Source organism: Gymnodraco acuticeps, unplaced genomic scaffold (assembly GCF_902827175.1).
Source record: "Gymnodraco acuticeps unplaced genomic scaffold, fGymAcu1.1, whole genome shotgun sequence".
Lineage (NCBI taxonomy): Eukaryota > Metazoa > Chordata > Actinopteri > Perciformes > Bathydraconidae > Gymnodraco > Gymnodraco acuticeps.
The window spans coordinates 1,578,634-1,601,726 of record NW_022990889.1 but is presented as its reverse complement, the minus strand read 5'-3'; the positions used below and the strand labels follow the sequence as shown (position 1 = coordinate 1,601,726).

The 23,093-nt window shown below is 43.3% G+C and overlaps 1 protein-coding gene across 1 annotated transcript in view; it reads right to left on the bottom strand.

Moving 5' to 3' along the window:
- Positions 1-23,093, bottom strand: part of gnrhr4 (gonadotropin releasing hormone receptor 4) — a 34,522-nt gene extending 11,429 nt beyond the window's left edge. The window contains exons 1-2 of the mRNA XM_034233677.1: positions 22,965-23,093; positions 21,668-22,285 (exon numbers count right to left, since the gene is read on the bottom strand). Coding sequence (XP_034089568.1) covers positions 21,668-22,183 — 516 coding nt within the window. The 5' untranslated portion in view covers positions 22,184-22,285; positions 22,965-23,093. The remainder of the gene's footprint in view (positions 1-21,667; positions 22,286-22,964) is intronic.

Here is a 23,093-nt window from a genome sequence, read left to right as displayed (position 1 = left end):
ATCCTTTAAACCGTGCCTTATCGTTGCACTTTTAGTTGCAGCCAGTATTTTATCGCTTTTATGAATTGTCTTTTTTTTGGGTTTGTTTTTGATTGTGTGTTTGTATTGTTTTTAACTATTATGTGTTGAATGTGAAGCACTTTGAATTGCCTCTGTGTCTGAAAATGTGCTATACAAATAAACTAACCTTGAACCTTGAACCTTAAACTGTATCAGAGGTCTTTGTCACTTCATCATTAACAAATGCACTGCCATTTTTCTTGGGATAAATCTCTGTGTAAAGTGACTGTAGTACTAGAGTAGTCTATAGTCATCTTTAAGTGGTAAAAATCCTTGAATACCCAATTCACCAGAGGATTTTACCTATGTGTCCTCAGTGAAGCTTTGGCCTGTCCCTAATTAAATGCACATTTTAATAACAGAGTCTATACGTTTAGTAGAAAGATCTTGACTTCTTTCATCCCAGTGTGCTCACATCGCTGGTGTTATGAAATATGAAAGTGATTTTACTCCTGATAAGGTACTTGATAAGCATTCCTATTAGCAAATCTCCTGCAGCCTCTCGGGTCAGCGATCCTTGACATCATGCTACTTGAATAGAAATCCAATTTGATAGAAGCAAGCCCCAACCTCATTGATTTTCAGTAGTTAAAACTAATTCAAGGACTTTTATGAATTTCTCATACTATTCAAACAACCAGTGACCAGGACCTTGTGCTTGTATGTGCTGGAGCAAATCATATCAATATTAATGTTAAAGGTATCATGTAGCATACAGAGTTGTCCTCGGCTCAATGGTGAGAGAGAAAAATAAAGCAGCAGTGGTTGAGTAGGTTAAAGAGTTGTTGAAGAGGGGGATAACATTAAGAAAAAAGCAATGAAAAAATGCATGTTTTATTCCACTGGGAATAAAACATTTATTTCTGATCATGGCTGTGACATTCAAAGTAAAAGGAAAAATACAAAAGTGCGGGTTCTCTGCAGACACCACCACACACTTCTATTGGGTCATTAGTAATGAAGTTCATTGTTTTTCTGAAGAAAATGTTGCATATTATACCTTTAAGTATTGCGAAACATTGCACAACTTTTACAACACTTAATGTAATGAGTACAACAGGTGTGAAATGTGCAGAGGTGTTTTCAGGTAGCAAATGTTTAGATGTGTGTTAATTTTGTTTTCTGCAAAATGCATTACAAGCTACAGTGCAGATTGACCTCCAGATGTATATGTTTTTTAATTACCTTGATTGCCTGAATATTGTTATATCTCTCACAGGCTCCGCCCTCTACTGGACTCTATGGGTACTACCCCTTGATCATATCATGCAAGCATTCATCCACTGAGACTTCCATAAACGTAGCCGGCCCCGGGGCGGGCCTACCTGAATGCGCGTGCATCTCACCGTATAAAACGAGGCCTCGCCTCCTGACTGTCATCCTTTTCTCTTCAGCGAGCAGGATTAAACAACCTGAGCAGTAAACGAGAAAGGAAAAGAAGAAAAGCATGGACTCACCACTCCTCGAACACCCGGCCTGTCCGACATGCCCTGGCCTGATCGCGTGAGCTGATTCGCACTGGCCTGGGGCCGGACCACACCGAGGACGGCCTAAACCAGTCGCCGGCCTGCAACGCTAAACCGAGGGACCACCTTACCGACATCGTGGGGATCATTTCTGGGTGAAGTTCGCCCGCCGGAGGATCAGGACCTCAAGGTGGTGGAGATGGGTGAACAGGATGACGAGGTGCCATTCGTATTCGCCATCCCGAGGGGCCGGGTGGCCACGGTCACGGAGGAGGAAGACGACGAGGACGCCTCGTTATCTGGTACTTTCGGGCCCTCAGACGGACGCCCCTGCCCTCCCGCTTCAGGACAGGAGAGATTATCCGGACCGGTCAGATGAATAATCTGATCCATGGAGTAGCCGCCGCAGAAGGGCGGGTGAGGTCCTTGGCCATAGTGGCGTCGCGTCACGTGTGGCTATGACTCTCCGCCCTATCCAAGAAGGACCGAGAGGATCTCCTTGTAGCCCCCGTGTCCACGGAGGGGCTCTTCGGGTCAATATCCTCGGTTACCCAGCGCTTCAGCCGCCTGGAGGAGGAGAGGGTGCCGCTTAGCCGCATGCTACCGCTGGCTCTTCCTCAGGCGCCGCAGTGCGCTCCTCCACGGGCTTCCCTGCAGCCGAGGGAGCGCAGCGCGACGGTGAGACGAAGGGTATGGAACGGGGGGGGTCCGTTTATTCGCGCGAATAAACGTGCAAATTATGGCGCAAATGGCGTTCCATAGAAGGGAGAGGCGCCGGCGCGGAGTTCCCGTGCCCGCGGCGCCCTCCACCTCTTCGGCCCACCCCGTGGAACCGGGACATTATGGCGGAGCGCGCGGCGGGGCGTTCAGGGACCTCAGTAAATGTTTCCCTTTCTGTGTCGACCCTCCATGGGCAGAACTTCACTTCACGGGGAGTTTTGCGAGAAGGGTCTAGCTGCGGCCGCGGACAGTACACGACGGTACACGATGGTACACGACACGCCCGACTGACACGACACTACGGTGGCTGAGAAGGGTCTAGCTGCGGCCGCGAAAGTTCTACTTCCAAATATGGTCAGAAGAGAGCACGTCCAACACGTGAGACGCTGACGCAAGGATATTTAAGGATACATGGAGGTTTACAGACAACAGACAACAAACAATATGGCGCACCGAGTACAGGTAATTAACGTATTGTGGTTTTAGATATAATTACATACTATTTAGGTTCTCGTTTGTTTGTCGATGTGGCTGTTTAGCGCAGTGTAATTGTGTTTATTTTGCTATATATATATATATATATATATATATGAATGGGAATGACTGTGTCTTCATGATAATAGTGAGTAAGGATAAGGCCGTGATATGGCACAATTGATTGCTCCTTAACACCTTTCATTTGTAAATACATGCAATAGTGATTCACCACCACTTAGACCTGACAAACGTTCTGTTTGAATCCCAATGTTCTCTCACATTATGCACTTGCAAATAAATAAACAGGTGTGCAATAATAAAAGGATTTAAGGAATGTTCAAGTATAGGTAGGCCTCTCGTGCATCTTTCTTGTGGCGTTATCACCTCCACATTTTATTGGAGGTGTGTGACTACTTTCTCACTAAGTTATAAGCCGTCACGTGTACATTATGTCTTGCATGTGCTAATAAAATTCTCATTACAGTATGCCTGGTATTTTGCCATGGAGGCCAGCTTTGACTTCAGCATTGTAAGTATTAAGGAAATAAGTCACATTAAAATGCTATAACAAACTTAATGAAAATTGATGCTCTTTCTTTAGCATTACATGTCTCTCCTGAGAAGGTGGTGGTGTGTTATCCTGGTGGAACACTTTGGACTGGAAGGGTATGCTGCAGTGCTACAAAAACATTTGAATTTGTAATTGTATTATCAAGAAGATTTGGGGGGAACACCTGGCTCTAAAATTCAACCTTCTGGTGAAGAAAATGTGTCTTAATTGCAGGTATGGAAAGAAGTTTGCTCACTATAGTGAGGAAGGCAGGGCGACCCTTAGCGACAATGTCCCACCTACATTCAGGATCAGTCGTAAAAGGACGCATGCAAGCAGCACCATGGTCAGTGTATCGCTCAACGTATCTATGACCCTGTGTGCCTGTTTCAGAATGGGTTACTACTCCTAAAACACATACTACATAGAACTTATGGTACATGCAACATTTGTTTTGTGTGGTATTGTGTCATTCTGAATCGAGCCTGGATCATTTTTGGAGGAGTTAAACCGTGCATGTAAAGCACTGTCAAAATAATGGTTGACTGTCTGATGCCCCTGGACACTGATGAGGACCACTCCTATAACAAGAGGCCTTACAGCTTCCTTCCTAAAGAGTCGGTTAGTGAATGGACACATTAAAGTGTACAACCCCTGATGCATGTGATTTTATAATATTACATATGACTTCTTTATACCATCTTGTCTTATCAGTGAGATGGAACTTTGTTCTCATGACCTCACCAAGAACATGAGTGAGGAAGCGCACCAAAGGCTGAAGGACTTGTGAAAGATTCCGAGGAGTTTTTTTTCAATATTTTTTTGATGTTTATGATGTTCTGTTCAATAAATGTTCATTGAGGAAAACGGTATCAGTGTCTTATTTTATATACATCACAGTGAATGCTGAACTTGCCGGACCATATACTGTAGTACACAATGAAACACTGGCTTGCTTGTATCAAATCAATACAATTCCCACATGCCCTACCCCGGAACCTGCGGTCTTCAGACTCTGGCCCCCCGCACCAACCTGCGATCCTTCGGGGACAGAACCTTCAGTATGGCAGCCCCCACTCTCTGGAACGCTCTCCCTGCGGAGATCTGCAACATCCCCACGCTTGACGCCTTCAAAAGGGCCCTCAAGTCCCATCTGTCTGCCAAGGCCTTTGCCCCAAATCTATTTGTTGTTTTGTTCTCCTTTTTAAAGCGACCTTGAGTCTCATGAAAGGCGCTATATATATCTTATTATTAATACATCATTGGAACGGTACCTCCAGTATTCCTACATGACAAGCATTGTTATAATATACAGTAAACATATTATTATAAATTTTTTAAAAAATTATAAAATGTCATTCTGGCTTTCACTGTTCAAATGAGATGTCAACCATCAAAATGGTATAAGGGGTTCCAAGGGGTTCTCAAACGGATAGGTTATTAATGTATTTGCCTAATAGTTGCTTAAAATGCTACAATAACATGCCATGTACGATCTATCAGCCACCGTAGGCGGCGTAGTAGGGGGCGTGTCGTCAATTCGCTTTTCATGCCTCTCAGCCACCGTCGTGTCAGGTGGGCGTGTCGTGTAATTCGCTTTTCATGCCTCTCAGCCACCGTCTGTCAGGTGGGCGTGTCGTGTACTGTCCGCGGCCGCAGCTAGACCATATTGAGTTTTGCGGCGGAACGGGTCCCCAGGGAGTACCACTCCGCCCCGCAGTTGAGTGCTTGTCCCCTAACACAGTGTTATGGGGAATGGAACTCAGTTGTGTGTTAACAAGGTGGATGGACAGGACGCTGAAACAGGGTTATTCACTCCAGTTTTTCAGCATACGAGAGGTCAATCTAGCATCCCAGCAACAGGCAGTGTCTGTCATGCACCCTTAGCACAGAGAAAGGGGCCTTTATTCCATGTACTTCCTGGTTCTCAAGAAGACAGGGGAATTCAGACCTATTCTAGATCTCCGCAGCCTGAATCAACACATTAGGCTTGTTTGAGACAAGCGAGACCTGCGCAATTTCGATCAACGTCTTGCTAGTGCGTTGCATGATGGTTAGTCATTTTGTCCGACTTGCTCTGGAGGCTCGCCTACATGAGACGCTGAAATCTCGCGGGACAAAGACGCCCGCAGCCTTGAGAGCGAGGCGCGGCGAGGTGGCGCAGTTCCTCTCCACGGGCTGCGGAAGCGAAATGCTTGATGGAAAACGACCATGGATGTATAATGAGAAACGACTCGCTGGTATCTCTAGCTGAGCGCTCATTGGTGGTTTTTACCTCGTGCTGCTATAGAAACTCTCCAATTGGCTCGGCAAAAGTTTGTTGTTGTTTTGTGTCAGTTTTACGTCGCCACTTCCATTCACATTTTTCATCATTGTTCCACAATGTTTATCATCATGAAATTAATATCTATATATTTTTATACTATACTTGCACTGCTTAGCGTTTTCATACTTTATATATCTTAGCATATTCATACACACTGTTCATACTGCTCACAGGCTGCTGTGTATATAATGTATTCATACCCCACTGTTTATTCATCATTCAATTCATTCTATATTTTATTCTGTCTATTGTGTACATTACTTTTCACTTTACTGCTTGTTGCACTCCTGGTTAGAAGCTAAACTGCATTTCGTTGTCTCCTGTAATATGTGCAATAACAATAAAGTTGAATCTAATCTTGAGCAGGAACAAATGTATTTACTTAGTACATATCTGACATTAACGATTAAACACATGTGTGCATTCTTTATGCAAACCGAGTCAAGCCGACTCCGGAGGTGGCGGTATGCACCTTAAAGTTGTTTGCAATCCACCAAAAAACCGAGAGAAGAAGAAAAAGAAGACGAAGCCGACTCCGAGCTGTCCGACTTCAGGCGAGCTTTTTGAGACCTCCCCCGGCTGCGATCGGCTATTCTCGCCTACTTTCGAGGCGAGCCGCAATGCGTCTCAAACAATTCTACTGCCTGCAGAAAATTCCGCATGTTAACTATAAAACAATTACTGGGGCTAGTGCAGCCGGGCGATTGGTTCACCACCATCGACCTGAAAGATGCGTACTTTCATGTAGAAATTGCTCCAGAGCACAGAAAGTATATGCGTTTTTGCCTTCCAGGAGATAGCCTACGAGTACAACAGATTACCGGTCGGCTACTCCCTATCCCCATGCACGTTCAGCAAATGTGTGGCCAGAGCGCTCCAGCCGCTGTGCTCCCATGGCATGAGAGTTTTCTTTTATCTGGACGACCTCATAGTCATGGCCAGGTCCAGGGAACGGGCAATGTTTGCCCTGCCAGGCGAGTGGGCGCTTCACCCGGAGGTGGTGAAGCAGGTCTGGGCCCAGTTCTGGAGAGCAGAGGTGGACCTGTTCGCCAGCCGGCGCAACAGCCACTGTGCCCTGTGGTTCTCCATGGCTCTGAGCGACGTTCCGCCCTCGGGGGTGGACGCGTTCGCACACGAGCCTTGGCCAAGAAAGCTGCTCTACGCCTTTCCACCGCAGCATCTCATTCTCCCTATCCTGGGGAGAGTGAGGCGAGAACGTCTGTCAGTCTTCCTATAGTAGCTCCGGATCGCGTCGGGGCGCCGTGGTAGGCCTACTTATAGAGATGACACAGATGAAGGGCGGTTCCCCAGTTCTGGGGGGCGATGTCTCAAGAGGCAGGTGCAACCTCTCCAGGCTCGGCTCCTGAGAGGGACAGGCTGATACAGGGCAGCTAGAGCGGGATCCACCACAGCCTGTTACAGGCCGAAGTGGCTGGGATTCCAGCGATGGTGTGAGGAGCGGAGAATAGAGCCCCTATCTTGTGAGTTGGGCTCTATTTTGTCCTACTTACAGTTAATGGTGGACAGAGGGCTTGCTCAGTCCACAGTGAAAGTGTATGCAGCAGCCATCTCGTCCTGCCATGAGGGATTTAACGGCAGGTCAGCCTTTAGACAGCCACTGATGTTGCGGTTTTTACAGAGGGTCAGGAGGCTGCGCCCAGTAGTGCACGCCCCCGCCCGCAGTGGGACCTGCCGTTGGTGCTCGAGGCTTTGGTCACCGAACCATTTGAGCCTCTGGACAGTGGCGCCGCCAGGGGGGGCCATGGCCACCCTGATATATTTGTTGGCCCCCCCACTGGCCCCCCCACCACACACACCGCCTCGCCAGTCACGTATGCGTAGTAGTTTATCTGATATTTAACAACAAATACACAGCCAGCGAGTCGCTTGACTTGAGCTTCCAACACTCATACTGCAGCCCCTCCCTCTCCCTCTGCTACCATGGTAACACTCTGATACTCGGCGCACCACTCTGATACTCGCGCGCACCACTCTGATACTCGGCGCACCACTCTGATACTCGACGCACCACTCTGATACTCGGCGCACCACTCTGATACTCGGCGCACCACTCTGATACTCGCGCGCACCACTCTGAGATTCGCACAGACAGCAGCAGGTTGCAGCAAAACGTTTCTTTCTACTGACTTTTCTACTGACTTGACAAAAATCCACCAGACTTCTAGAAGGTAAGTCGTATACGTCCGTTGCCTGTTAAGCCCCACAACACTTAGGCTTTAGTGTGTTAGCTTTAGGTAGCAAAAAACGGAGATATGCTTACCTTTAGCTGTTATTCTGATCAAAATGTGTGTTCAATGGCATTAAAACGAGAAAAACGCTGGAAGACCTGGAAAACAGGCTCGGGGCTCAGTAAAGGCTGGATTGACTTCAGGTATAATTCGTCTGTAAACACACTTTGGCAGCTATCCTAGTTAGCGTTAGTTTAGCTTGATAAGCTAACGTTAGCTGATGTCGGTATGCTGGGCTGGTGTAATGCGTAGGCTACTATTAATCACTGCTGTGTGTAATGTCAATTTGCAGAAAATGAAGAGAAAGTCAACAGACATATCTTCTTATTTTAAGAAGAAGATGAGTAAAGGAGAGACAGAGCTGGCAGGGGAGCAGCATATAGGGCTAGTGAGGAGATGGCCATACATGCTAGAAAGTACATGTGGAACTCTGTTTTGTAAAAGTTAAACTAAAACCTAAATACAGTTTTATTATTGTGATTGTGACCTTTGTAATCATTTAAGTCTTCGACACACTTTAGGTCTGCAGCTCCTTCAAAATGAAACGAGAATCTATGCAGTGTTTCCTCTTCTGTGTTCTGAGGTTATGAGCCGACCATTAGTCAAGTTTGTTTTCATAATGTTCTGTATGCTAATTTAAAAAAAGGGTAACCAGTTTGTTTATAAAGTATAAATATACATTTTCAAAACAAATGGAATACAAGCTATATGTATTACTCTCACCACAGTGGCCTAATCTAAAAAAAATTGAAATATGTCTCGTCACCTATTTTCTGTCTAATACTAAAGGTGGTGTTTTGAATCATTTATAATGTTTTGAATTTGCTATAAAGGTCAATAATAGATGGTGTTTTTGTGTTCAATCTCAGTATGTATTTACCATTGTATCCCCCTTGTGTTTTTGGGTCCTGTTGAAATAAAATAGTCATGTTTTAAAACTTGATTTAATAAAGTCATGTCAATCATCTTTGATCCCAGTGTGACACAAACAGCTTTGTTCAGTCTAAAACAATTTATAACCTAGAGACATAATATAACTGAAGAACATGTTGTGTTGCTGTTGTGTATTGTATGTGTTGAGAATGCTGAACATTTTGTGCCTTACAATAAAGGAACTTATTTAAATTAAGCTGTATTTGTCTTTTTAAAAGGAAAGAACATTTGGACTACCTATGTTGCAAATGTATTATCTTTTCAATTTACACACGGCATCTATTGCACGTCTGTCCGTCCTGGGAGAGGGATCCCTCCTCTGTTGCTCTCCCTGAGGTTTCTCCCATTTTTCCCTTTAAACTGTGGGTTTTCTTCGGAAGTTTTTCCTTGTACGATGTGAGGGTCTAAGGACAGAGGGTGTCGTATTGTCATACTGATATTTTGTACAAACTGTAAAGTCCACTGAGACAAATGTAACATTTGTGATATTGGGCTATATAAATAAACATTGATTGATTGATTGAAGAACAACTAGCATATATAAAAAACAAAACAATAAATCAGCAACACATATATATATATATTATACATAACACAAAACAAGGTTCTTTTAAATGTTGTTTGAAGTAAAATGTTAACTATCCGTATTATATTCACTTCAGATGAATAGTATAAGAAACCAAAGTATATCAGTAGTAGGGGTGTAACGGTTCACAAACATTTCGGTTCGGTACGTACCTCGGTTTTTTGGTCACGGTTCGGTTCGGTACGTTTTCGGTACAGCAGAATTTTTTTTCACAAAACAAAACATATATATATATTTTTTATTATTATTAAACTGTGAATAATGTATTCACTCAAATAAATACAAAATATAATAAAATAAACATTAAGGTGCAGCATTTCGATGAACTGAAATAATCTGTATTTGAACTTTACTGTAGGCTACTAGTACTCACAAAACATAAACTATTAGTTTTGGGTTTTTAATTATTATTAAACTGTGAATATTCACTCAAATAAATACAAAATATAATAAAATAAACATTAAGGTGCAGCTTTTCGATGAACTGAAATAATCTGTATTTGAACTGAACTGTACTAGTTCCTAAGCAGCCAGTTTGACATTAGGACTTGCTTGTCATTGTATTTTCATGTTTTTTTAAAGAAAAATGAACTTGTCCACATTGCTTGCCGAAAGGGCAGATCTGCTGGCACTAACAATGTCTCCTGCTGTGGAGAACACCCTCTCTCTAGGGCAGTGGTTCTCAAAGTGTGGGGCGCGCCCCCCCTGGGGGGCGCAGAGGCATGCCAGGGGGGGCGCGAGAGACCAGGAGGAAAAATGGTTATATAAAAAAAAAATTAAAAAATCATAATTTGAAAAATTATTGATTCGAAAATAATATGCAGTGGCGAGCCGTCAGGGCCCTCTAGGCCCTCTGTGAGGGCCTAAGATATTCTAAAAAATAATATTTGAAAACATTAAAAAAAACAACATTTTTAAAAAAATATTATTTTTTATATTTTTTTGTTGTTACATTTTTCATTAATTTTACCAAAATAACTTGATTTAATTGTATTTAAAATAATATTTCCAAAGAAATAAATCCTTCGAATCTGCCTGTTCAGTTTCTGTTGGAATGTGAAGGGTTAAATGCCGTCTCTGCGAGTTACTGTGAAGACGGGAGAGCTTGTTGGTCCCGGTTGGTCCCTCTCTACATTCACAGAGGGCCAGCTATAGTAACTCAACGAGAGAGTAATGTCAAATGACAGTACAATTGACCAATCATATCTTCCCTCTAAATGGGCGGGCTTCATTTTCGCGGACTTTATGACAGGATCCGCCCGCTGTGAGGTCTATGCATTGATGTATAATAAATATGTAGGATGTATAATGGTCTATGCAAGTGGTGCAGTGACGCGTCCTAAAACCCGGAAGTAAGCTTCGTTCGGATTCCCTCGACAGAAAGCAACGGGATTTCTCCATAGGATTTTGGAAAATAGCTCGAAATAAGGTCTGTGGAAAACGAACCTGTTAGATAAATGCACGTTGTGTTCAGCCGGATAATATCCACATGTCTATCCTACTTTTATTATTTTTGAATCATAAATCTAAACGATAGATTTATGATCGATAGATTTATGATTAGCATAAGTTCGTTCATGATGGCTCACTTCAGTGATAGTGATGACATCGTTGCGAAATTATTAACCGAGTAGTTACAATGATAAACTGGAGTGGCAAAGGATCAGCTGAATGACCCGCAAGTGCTTCATCCAAAAGGACAGGAGGATGGACTTTGTGTTTAAGTGATTTGATCATCAAAGGTAGGCCTAAGTCATTTTCAATGCGGGCCGCCGTGCCGAATTAATTCAATTGTAATTGTTACTTGGCTGTGGGTGCCCTGTCATGATAGGTGTTTATATAAATGATGTTGTTTTGTGTGGTAGAGGGTCGCTGTCATTGATGCGTTTTGCACCCCGGACCACTGTTTTGATATTCCGCTGAAGTACGTTGAGACGTAATATCTCTTCTTTTTTTTCGAGGGAAGGGGGGGTCAGAGGGCCTAGGTATAAAAGTCACAGCTCGCCACTGATAATATGATACAGTACAGTACTATTACGTCTGGGTCTCTGTGTGTGTGGAACGAGCCATTTTGTGTGCGCGAGAGAGAGAGAGAGAGCGCACCGGTACCGGAGATCGTTGTTCTTAGCTTCTGGAGCTAACGAGCTACGCTAACGGATATAAGGAGTTTTTTCAACAACAACGTGGAGGAGAGTCCTCTCCTGTCAGACTGAGAGACTCAGTGAGCTAAAGGACTCTCTCATTGTTATCTCAGTGGGTCTCAAACGTTTTGGTCACCATTAATGTAAACAATTATTTCCGAGGCACACATTTATATGATCATTATAGTTATAAAAAAATAAGAGAATAAATGAAAAACAGGTATGAAATACTATATGACATTAAAAAAAGAATAAAGTTTAAAAGGGTGATTTGTAAAATATCCATAAAGAAAAAGTAAATCTGTTTACAGTTCCGTTTCATCTGGGTGTTGAGAGAGGTATCCATAGATCTCTTCATTTTGCTCTCAATGTGTCCACACACCACCTATAAAAATAGCACGTTACCCCTGCTTACACCTATATGCCGTGAGCTGATTATCGAGCCTTCGTTGTAACAGTTTCGGGAACACTGTGTATGTGCGTGTGGAGAGTGTTGCAGTAGAAAATTCCACTGTAGCGACCGGTACATTAATGGGAAACCCTAAATGTTTGAGCACCCTCTATGAAACGTCAAGCTACCCCACAGCACCCCCAAAAAAAGTCTCTGGCTCCGCCACTGAGCCTGGCTATGTGTGTTGGGGGGGCCCGACTTTTTTTTTTCTCCAAAGGGGGGGCCTGACAGAAAAAGTTTGAGAACCACTGCTCTAGGGACAGAGGTAGCAGGTACAGCCAGGTAGCGCTTTGCTAACATGGCAACATAAGGATATTTGGCGTTTGTAATAGCTTTGGCTCGGTCTGAACTCTCTGCGAGTGGTGGAGGCTTACATGCTAGTGGGAGTTGGGTTTGCACTTCAGTCTTTTTTCTTTTGGTACCGGTAATATTCACGTTCGGGTGATGCCTTTTCAAGAGTGTGCAAGTTTGATGTATTGCCAGCCGCGTAACCAATGTTAGTTGAACAATGCCAACAAACAGCTTTGGTTCGGTCCACCTGTCTTTGTCCGTCATCCTTGTACGTAACTGCGAAACCAAAATGTTCCCAAACCGGAGACTTCAATGATGCTGGAGGATTTTCGAGCTCAACTTTATCTGCGTTCGCCATTAATTTTCGACAGTTCCTCAAATTACTGACTACATTTGAACGCATCCCTCTGACCAGCTCTCATAGTATGCCTCTCATCCAATGAAATGACTTGCTCGCTCTATGACGCGTTGAACCCAATGTGAGCAAATTACTCTGAATGCTGCGACGCAGCACCTGAGATTACTTCCAAAAAGTTGTTCACGTTCTCAATTTTTTACGTTTAACGTTATATTCGTTCGGTACACTTCGGTACACACCTGTACCGAACCGAAGGGCCCGTACCGAATAATTTCGGTACGGGTACGTGTACCGTTACACCCCTAATCAGTAGGTGATTCTCTTTGCCATTGTTTTAATCTAGTCTATACCTTTACAACAATTACATTCTTGGTTTTGGTGGGCCACCCCAAGATTTTCAGTGGCCCCATTTGGCCACCCCTATGAAAGATTTCTGGAGGGGCCACTGCCTCTGGAGCTCTCCTCCCTGAAAGCATCGTCGTGGAAGACAGCATTGCTACTTGCCTTAACGTCAGCCAAGAGAGTGTCCGAATTAACCGCTCTGTCGGTGCACCCGAGTTGCTTGTGATCCGGGGTGACCGGAGCGGGGCAACACTCAGGCCGAACCCCTCCTTTGTGCCCAAGAGCCTAAGGAGTGCGTTCAGGTCGAGGGCTATTCAGCTAGGTGGCTTGAGTCTTCCACCCCATAGTGGGGCCAGGGAAGCTAAATTGCACATGACTACGGACAGGCGAGGAGAGCCTGCCCCGCGGGGGTCCGTGCACACTCTACACGGGCTGTGGCTGTGTCAACAGCCTTATTCAACGGCGTGAGTGTAGAGAGGACATATGCACGGTGGCATCTTGGTCAAACGCCAGACCACTTCATCAAGTTTTATCTCTTGGACATGTCTGGCTCTTTCTCATCGTCTGTGCTTGCTGGGGCAATGCAGGACTGGTGAGGACGGGCGTAATGTGCTTACGTTTTTTCCGGGCCCCCTGGAGGGTCCCGGGGGACGTAGTGTGCGCTGGGCCCATACGGGGCTGGAGGGCTCTCCTCGCCTGCCTAAGGGCAGGAAGGGAGAGCCCTCCACACTATAGTCCACACACACTCTGCACGGGGTCAGTATCTGAGTGTGGGGGACATGGGGCGCTCTCCCCGTGCTCCTTAGGGACTCGGGAAAGGTGGTGCACAGTGAGCCCATCCAGGGCTGGGGTGGGACTCTCTCCGTCTGCCTATGGGCGGAGGGGGGGAGTCCTCAGCACTGTTTTCCGAGCACACTTTTCGCGAGGTAAGCGCGTCGTAGTGTGCTCTGTCAGCCGCGGCCCAGACTTCTCCACGGTCACAACCGAGATAAAGGAAGGTGCTAACCAGAAAGCCGGTCAGGGGCAGTGGGATGGAACGGTGTTGTTGGACGACAGTGCCTGTGAGAGATATAACGAGGGGTTTACGTATGGTAACCCTTCTTGTATAAGCACAGGCGGAGCCCTCTACTCGGGGCACTGTCTGTCCTATGCCCAGTGGCGGCGGGTCATTAGGGGCAGGTGGGGCACAGCCCCACCTAGTGTCAGAAGAAAGTATTACAAATAATGATTACAAAAAAATACAAAAAAATAAATAAAAAAACATATAAAATATATTTTAAGGTCATGTTTAATAATCTGATTCGTCTGTACATTTCTGTTTTAGTCTGTGTTCTTCTAATTAGTGTCTAGAATGCCGTTTTGAGCTGTTTAGAGCCATGTGGGACAAAACCCGATCCTGCCCCTCCCTCTCACAGTCTAAGTGAACGGTGATTGTAAAAACTACACTGCGCATGCTCAGAGTATTTTTCTATTTAATGTGTGTGGCAAAAAAATAATGACCGTAGGGGCATAGTGCTCCCATCCCCACCATACGTCATCTCACATAATTCAGAATTGATTGGCTGTAAGTACTCACGTGTGCAGTGCTGCAAAACGTCACGTGTAGTTTGAAGAGGAGACGAGAGAGCAGCATATAGCTAACATCACCAGCGATTAAAAGAAGTAAAAAACTGAAAGAAAATGAATGAAGTTGACCATTTACTGGAGCACACATTTGAGACACTTAGTCTCGGAGAGAAACTGGAGGTAAAGCGCCTCGGTGCCCACCATCCACCGGATTTCCAAATGGTCCAGACTGCGGGCAAAGTTAAACGTGGGTTTAACGCTGAGTGGTTTGCTAAAAATAAATGGCTAACGGCGAGCATCCAGAAGAATTCCCTCTTTTGCTTTCCTTGCCTGCTTTTTGGTGAAGATCAAGGTACTTGGTCGAGGACAGGTTACAAGGACTTAAAGCATCTTTCGGAGAGGACAATGAAGCATGAGAGCAGCAACAGTCATTTGGAAAATGCCGTAAAATTGGGATTACTTGGAAGGGTGAATGTTGCAGCTCAGATTGACAGCGCCTACAGACGCGGCATTGATTCTCATAATAGGAAGGTGGAAGAAAACAGGTACGTGCTTGGTCGGATCATCACCTGTATTAAACTGTGTGGGAAATGTGAGACAGCACTGCGGGGCCACAACGAGTCGGCCAACCCTGTCTCCTAAAAATTACGTTCCCACAGAACTAAACTGCATTCTGAATTACGTTTAGCTTGAAACGTATTTACTCCCACGTTACGTTCCTTATGAACGTATCTAAAATACGTTTATTTTCTACATATCTTTGCCATTTATTGTCTTGCTTATAATAATGATAATAGTCATTTATAAATATCATTTTAGAGCACACCTTTGAAATCGAGAATCGGGCTCGATATATGGTTACATTAAAATCAGTAGGCGAGGCTGTAATTTCGCCAGCTGTTACTCTCATGAGCGAGGCAGAAAATAATAGTTTTAACATGACAAAAAGCTGCTGTGTCGTGTACCTCAAACATTAAAACAAATCCAGAGTTACGTGTTTCTGTACTTCCTCTAAGAAGAAAATACAGTAAAAGAAGAGCTCTGTGGCTTCAGGCTTGATCGCCGTTCAAATGACAGCGTTGGTTTCCCCAAAAGTGGGCGGGGCTGTAAAGTGACGTAGATTTTACTATCATCTATTATTCAAAACCATTCTATTTATTCTAACGTAAATTACATGCCAGTGTTTTATCTTTTTATTTATTTGTTTTTATTTTAAATCGTATAAATGTCTGTGAGGAAAATAAATGGGGTTTAGAGCCTCAAAATACTGAAATCTGTATTTTTTCAAATCTTTTCCTTCTAATTTGTTATTCTTTTCTAAATAACACACTGTTATTTACTCAACAATAACACACAATTATCCTTGTTTTTATTTATTCGTTTAATTCTATAATCTTGGGCTTTTTAGCCGTAAATAAAGTCACCAGAAACAGACGGGACATTTCGAGATTTAGGATGGCCAAATACACTACACTACCCATAATCCCCAGCTATCGTTTGGGACTACAGTCCCGTTGACAAACCCCGTGATGTTGGAGTGGCAGTGCGCCAAGGTTACGCCGAGCGTCAAGCTGTTTGAAATGGAACGAAACCACGGCAGACTATTCAAAACTGGACTCGAACGCCCCCCGAGAAATACACATGCTGGCTATTGTGTTTCGCAACATGTTCTCTATGGCACGTATCTACTGGGAATTGTAGTTTTAAAAGACGTTTTTCCCATAATTAGAAGTTGCCAGTATTAAACTGTGTACAGCCCTGGAGGTTTAGGCGATAGGAAACACATTGGTGTGTACACATTTAAAACATGTAATTACTAAATGGGTAAAAATCGCTTATATCCATAATGGGCAGCATTAATATATACCCACACGACAGCTCATTGTTACTTTGTAATTCTACTCCACTACAATTCAGAGGTTAACCTGGTATTTTTACTCCACTACATTTAGTTTAGTTACTTTGCAGATTCTGATTAATGATGTGAAATATAAACAACCCTTAAAGCAGACTTTAGTTACACCTGAGTAAAATTCAGGGAAGGTGATTGTCAAGTGCCAACAATCAGGAGAGATATTTGATAGGTGGTGCTTGAGAAGACGAAACATTTATCTGCAGATAAAGTATATTCATTACACGTTATTCTCTACTAATAGTTAATTAAAAACTGTATAATGGCTATTTTGCACATCCCTTTCAAGATTTCAAGATTTTCTAAGGTTTATTGATCATATACACAACTTGGGTCGCAGGTTCCTCAACAGCGCATTACAAGACATCTATCAATATGTGTGTACCTCCACCATTAAACTGTCATATTCTGCACATTTCTTATACTATCTACATACATAAGAGTATAATTAATGTGTATAATATCAGTTAAAAGAAGTGCTTCAACATAGTTAACATTGCAGGAAAGCAATATATTAGACGTTAAGTACTTTGTCAGGCTTAATATTCATCGGTAGATAGATACCTCCAAAGCTTTTTTCTTGTTTAAAATAAGACCTTAACCTAAAGTATTCTTTAATGTGTTAATAAAGGTTAATTCGTTTTTCTGTTTTGCACATCCTCCTATTAATATCTTTGTACATCCGGCACTAAACTGTTTTATTGTAGAGATCACTTATAGTATCTTCTTGACTTTTTATATTCTATATTTCTATCATTGACCTTCTACTTTCCCCCTATGAAAGTATGTACTCTTAATATTGTTTTCATCAAATAACATTATTCAACAAAAATAATTCAATAACGTGCTTTAACCACTAGGCAGTGCACACAAGGTACACACAGCATACTAATAATAACTTTGTATTATTAGTGTAGAACACTTATGTATGTATAACATCTGAAGATGTGTAGTTTTATTCATGTTTTTACATAATTTTACAGGATATTGCTATATTATTTCACATGTTTTACTTCTACACATTAATATCTGATTTGTAAAACATCACAGACAGAAAGGTATATCCGTCATTTAATGGTACGCTATTGAAATTCTGAATCCATAGATGTGTCTCCCATCACCCAAATCCCCTGACTATTCTCTCAACTCAGTATTTACATTCTTATATTCAAAGAAAATCAGTAATATCTTTAAAAACTACAAGTCCTTTTCTATCAGCTGTGCACCGTTATGGTGCAAATATAACCTATTATCTACCAATTGGATCAAATATAAAAGTCAGCCGAATTACTATTGATACTGCAAGGAGACGTATTTTGTGAAAATAAATTGAAGATGTTGTTTAATTGTTGATATATTTATGATCCACATCAAGTATTCAGTTTTGGCGGCAGTTCCTCATGTTTGTCTAGAAGTCTTCTCATCAGGGCTCTATAAATAAAGAACTACGGCAGATGTATAATATTTAATGCAGCCGAACCGTGTATTACAATGCCGTTATGTGATGACTTCCAAAGAGACAAGCAAGAACACTCTGAATTAGGTATTATTTTATTTTTCGTTTTCGGATATCACAACTTATTAACACCATATCCCAGCGTTTATTGCGGCTAAAGCATCCAATCAACGAGCTTCAAGCTGAGGATCTTGGGTAATCAGTTCGGTGGGTTTGTGGTGTGTATCGCTCGAAATGTCCCGTCTGTTTCCGGTGACTTTATTTACGGCTAAAAAGCCCAAGATTATAGAATTAAACGAATAAATAAAAACAAGGATAATTGTGTGTTATGGTTGAGTAAATAACAGTGTGTTATTTAGAAAAGAATAACAAATTAGAAGGAAAAGATTTGAAAAAATACAGATTTCAGTATTTTGAGGCTCTAAACCCCATTTATTTTCCTCACAGACGGGAAAAAAGTCCGACATTATACGATTTAAAATAAAAACAAATAAATAAAAAGATAAAACACTGGCATGTAATTTACGTTAGAATAAATAGAATGGTTTTGAATAATAGATGATAGTAAAATCTACGTCACTTTACAGCCCCGCCCACTTTTGGGGAAACCAACGCTGTCATTTGAACGGCGATCAAGCCTGAAGCCACAGAGCTCTTCTTTTACTGTATTTTCTTCTTAGAGGAAGTACAGAAACACGTAACTCTGGATTTGTTTTAATGTTTGAGGTACACGACACAGCAGCTTTTTGTCATGTTAAAACTATTATTTTCTGCCTCGCTCATGAGAGTAACAGCTGGCGAAATTACAGCCTCGCCTACTGATTTTAATGTAAACATATATCGAGCCCGATTCTCGATTTCAAAGGTGTGCTCTAAAATGATATTTATAAATGACTATTATCATTATTATAAGCAAGACAATAAATGGCAAAGATATGTAGAAAATAAACGTATTTTAGATACGTTCATAAGGAACGTAACGTGGGAGAAAATACGTTTCTAGAAGATATGTAGAAAATAAACGTATTTAAGATACGTTCATAACGAACGTAACGTGGGAGAAAATACGTTTCTAGAAGATATGTAGAAAATAAACGTATTTAAGATACGTTCATAACGAACGTAACGTGGGAGAAAATACGTTTCTAGCTAAACGTAATTGAGAATGCAGTTTAGTTATGTGGGAACGTAATTTTTAGGAGACAGGGTTGAGTCGGCGGACTCTCTGAATCCAGGGATATTCAGGTCAATTTTCGAGACAATGTGTGAGGGCGATTCCAGGCTTCAACGGCACTACGAAGCTCAGCTTGTTTTCAAAGGGACATCAAGCACCATACAGAATGAACTCTTGGACTGCATGTATGATGTGTACAGGGAGGAAATAGCCAAGCAAGTGGACAACACATCATTTGTTGCCGTTCAGGCCGACGAGACAACCGATGTCTCCTGTAAATCGCAAATGGTGATTGTGCTGCGATACATTATGCCTGACCTCACAGTTACAGAGCGTTTTTTGGAGTTTGTGGAAGTAAAGGACAAAACTGGTGTAGGTCTCTCTAACAGCATCAAGGCTGTTCTGGAACCCCTGAAGCTGAAAGAAAAGCTAATCGCTCAGACCTATGACGGGGCGGCCGTCATGAGCGGTAACGTGCGCGGGGTACAGACGGTGATGAAGGAGACGTACCCAAACGCTCAGTTTGTTCACTGCTACGCCCACCAACTGAACCTGACCCTGCAGCAACTGTGTTCAGCAAGGATGAGCATCCTGAAGGTGTTTTTTGCAGATATAACTGCTTTTTCCACTTTTTTCTCCGGTGCTCCAAAACGTGTTGCAACTCTTGCAGAGGCAACACAGAGACGCATCCCACGGCCACCGGCTGTGAGATGGAACTTTAAAAGCAGAACTGTGAACGCGGTTTGGGAGACCCGAGATGCACTACTTCAGTGTATGAAGCATATAGGCGCACAACCAGGATGGGATGCGGTCACCATAAGTGAGGCATACGGCCTGTCAAAGAAACTGCGGGACCGAGCATTTATGCAGCTCCTGGAGTTTTTTTCGTTGCTTATGCCAGAAGTGGATGTTCTATACAACACTCTGCAAAAACGAAGCATCGATGCACCTGGGATCAACAGCGCGCTCTGCCGTTTCAAGGAAAATGTTCAGAAAATGAGGCAGAAAACTGATGCATTGGCCGCCACTGCTCATGATGGAACAGACGAGCCAGGCCGACGAGTCAGCAGCACAGCGCCGGTGATGAAGGAGGCTTGTGACACAGTCATCTCACAGGTGGAACAGAGGTTCTCACAGAGTGACCATTTGATCGCTGCAAAGCTTGTTGACAGCTCATTCTTCCCACAGCATGTCCTGTCATTTCCTACACCTGAGCTTGACTGCGCCGTGAAACTGTGGCCTGCGTTGGGAAACAAGGAGAAGTTGAAGTCTGAGCTAACCACGCTCTACCGCCACAGTGAGCTTCACACTGGAAACACTGCCCTGTCTCTGTTGAAATCCATTCACGAGAACAACTTGGAGGAAACGTTTGCTGAGACTGTTATTTTGGTCAAAATAATAGTGACAACTCCGATGACGACATCCGAGTCAGAGAGGAACTTTTCCACCCTCAAAAGGATAAAGACTTTCACTCGCAACACCATGGGACAGCCGCGACTTAACGCATTGGCCATGCTTTCAATTGAAAGCCAGTTGATCCAGCAACTACAGGACTTCATCCCCAAAGTGATAGACACATTCTGTCAGAGGAAGGACCGCCATGCCGCTTTTCTTTTCAAGTGAGCCTTCAGCTTTGGTAAGTTCATTTATGTCATATATTTTGTTGATCTTCTGTGTTTTGCCTCTGCTGGATCGATTGATATTGTGACCTCGATGATAAGTGTCTGTGTTTTCCTTATATTTACAGTCTATGGTGTTTTAATGCTAAAGCATTACGGTTGTTGTTATTGTTAAAAATTACTTTGTGATGGTGACCTTTACTCCATGTATGAAGGTGCATTACTATGACATCCCCACGCTGTGTACGTAAATGTATGCGCTCACAGTGTTGCTCCTGTGGTCTTCAGTATGTAATTTGACACTCCCCCTCTCTCTCTCCTCCCCCCCCTCTCTCTGTCCCCCCTCTCTCTCTCCTCCCTCTCTCTGTCCCCCCTCTCTCTCTCTCTCTCTCCCCCGACCTCTTTCTGCCCCCCCAGTTTTGTACACCTAGAAACGCCACTGCCTATGCCACTCGCTGAAGAGAGGTGTAGGATGACAGTCAGGAGGCGAGGCCTCCTTTTATACGGTGAAATGCGCGCGTATTCAGGTAGGCCCGCCCCGGGGCCAGCTACGTTTATGGAAGTCTCAGTGGATGAATGCTTGCATGATATGATCAAGGGGTAGTACCAGGGGCGTCGCCTGGACCTGAAATTGTACATTCGGGGCTTAGCCCACAGTGGCGGCGCTACAGTGGCCCAGGCCAGGCGACGCCACTGGGTAGTACCCATAGAGTCCAGGAGAGGGCTCCACCTCTATATAAAAAGGGTTACCATACGTAACCCCTCCTTTCATCATGTTTCCTGTAGACATAACCAATTATTTAATTAACCTTCACCTTGATTTTCAGCAAACTAACAAGATGGATTCACTGCAGGATATACAATTGGCAGTGTTTATATAAGCTTTTATAGGCCTACACAACTAGAAGCTTCATATGAGTGCAGTCTGCGAGGGTTTTTTGTGGGTGTGTGTTTTCCATGTTTCCTGTGTGCTTTATGTGTTATTCTTACCTGAGGGAGTGAGAGGATTACACTCATCGTCCAGGCCACAGTCAACATGATTTTGCTTTTCCTTTTCGCCTCACTGATGCCCAAAGGATTGAGAATGGCAGACTGTCTATCCAAGCTAATGACAACAGTTACAAAGGCGCAGGAGTACATCGCCACCAGTTTCATGAACATCAGCAGCCTGCAGAGGAAATCTCCCGCCTGCCACTGCACAGTGATGTTCCACACCGCGTCCACAGGCATCACGATGAAAGTCACCAGCAGGTCCGCCACCGTCAGGTGCATTATCAGGATCCTGACGTGCGACTTGCGCTTGCCTCCGTTAAAGGAAGCCCACAGCACGACCAAGTTGCACACAGCTGACACTGCGCACAAAGTGAAAGTGATGATTACTCTGACTTTGGCCGCGGTGGTGAAAGTGGGCAGCTGGAGTGCGTAACCATCAGCGCTCGTATTGCAGGCTGACGAGGGTTCGAGGCAGCTGCCATTCACAGCTGGATCCTTCAGCTGGTGGAACATAATTACCACCGGAGTCGGACTGACGCGAAGCACAAACTAAAGGCAATAAACCAGCTACTCCAACACGGTGTCTTTCTTCTCCATCTGCATCTCCAACTGGAACTTAAAAATAAAAAAGAAGAAGGAATTATTTGTCCACATTTTCTATGCTGGTATTTCAAACACGCTATAAAGGTGTAGGTGCTGGCAGCCTAATGGCACATGTAAGCTACCATGGTTATGCATTATTAAAACAGTTCTGTCACATGCCACTTTAACGGGGATAAAATGACCAAACATTATTTTCTTTTTTTAGCTTCCATTATATTTATAAGCATGAAAAGTGATCACAAAAACATGAGAATAATGGCACTTCCTCTAAATACATAACCTTGAATCAGCATTTAACCTTGATTCAGTCCTCACCATCGAGTACCTTGTCCCCCTTTTATAGCTTTTATTATGTTTTAATTTCCATCTGTTAATATTTGAGATAACAGATTTTTCCAACCCAACACAAATGCCTGTTGTTTTCATGCATAAAAGTAGAAAAACAAAGTATCTTCTAAAGGATAATAAACGTAGGTTTCAGGAAATACATGCAGCACAGGTGAGGAAAAAATACGCTTTTTAGGCTGAAGTGCACATATTTGCTGAACTTCTAACCTTCTCTTTCATTTTCTCACGGTTCCTTTAAGCCCCCTTGCCTCGCCTAATTATTTCCAATAAAGAGAAGGAAAAAAAGGAACACATCTAAATGTAGGCTAACCAGTATTAGAGGCAGATAAAAAATATAGCTTACCTGCAATTAGAAGTGGAAGTGGAGCTGACAGTGATTTAACTGAGTGTATTTCTACTGCAGTCACAGCAGCTGTTGCTTTAGTCCTCTTCCTTTCAAAATGACATGCGGCAGTATTCCAGGTATGATCCG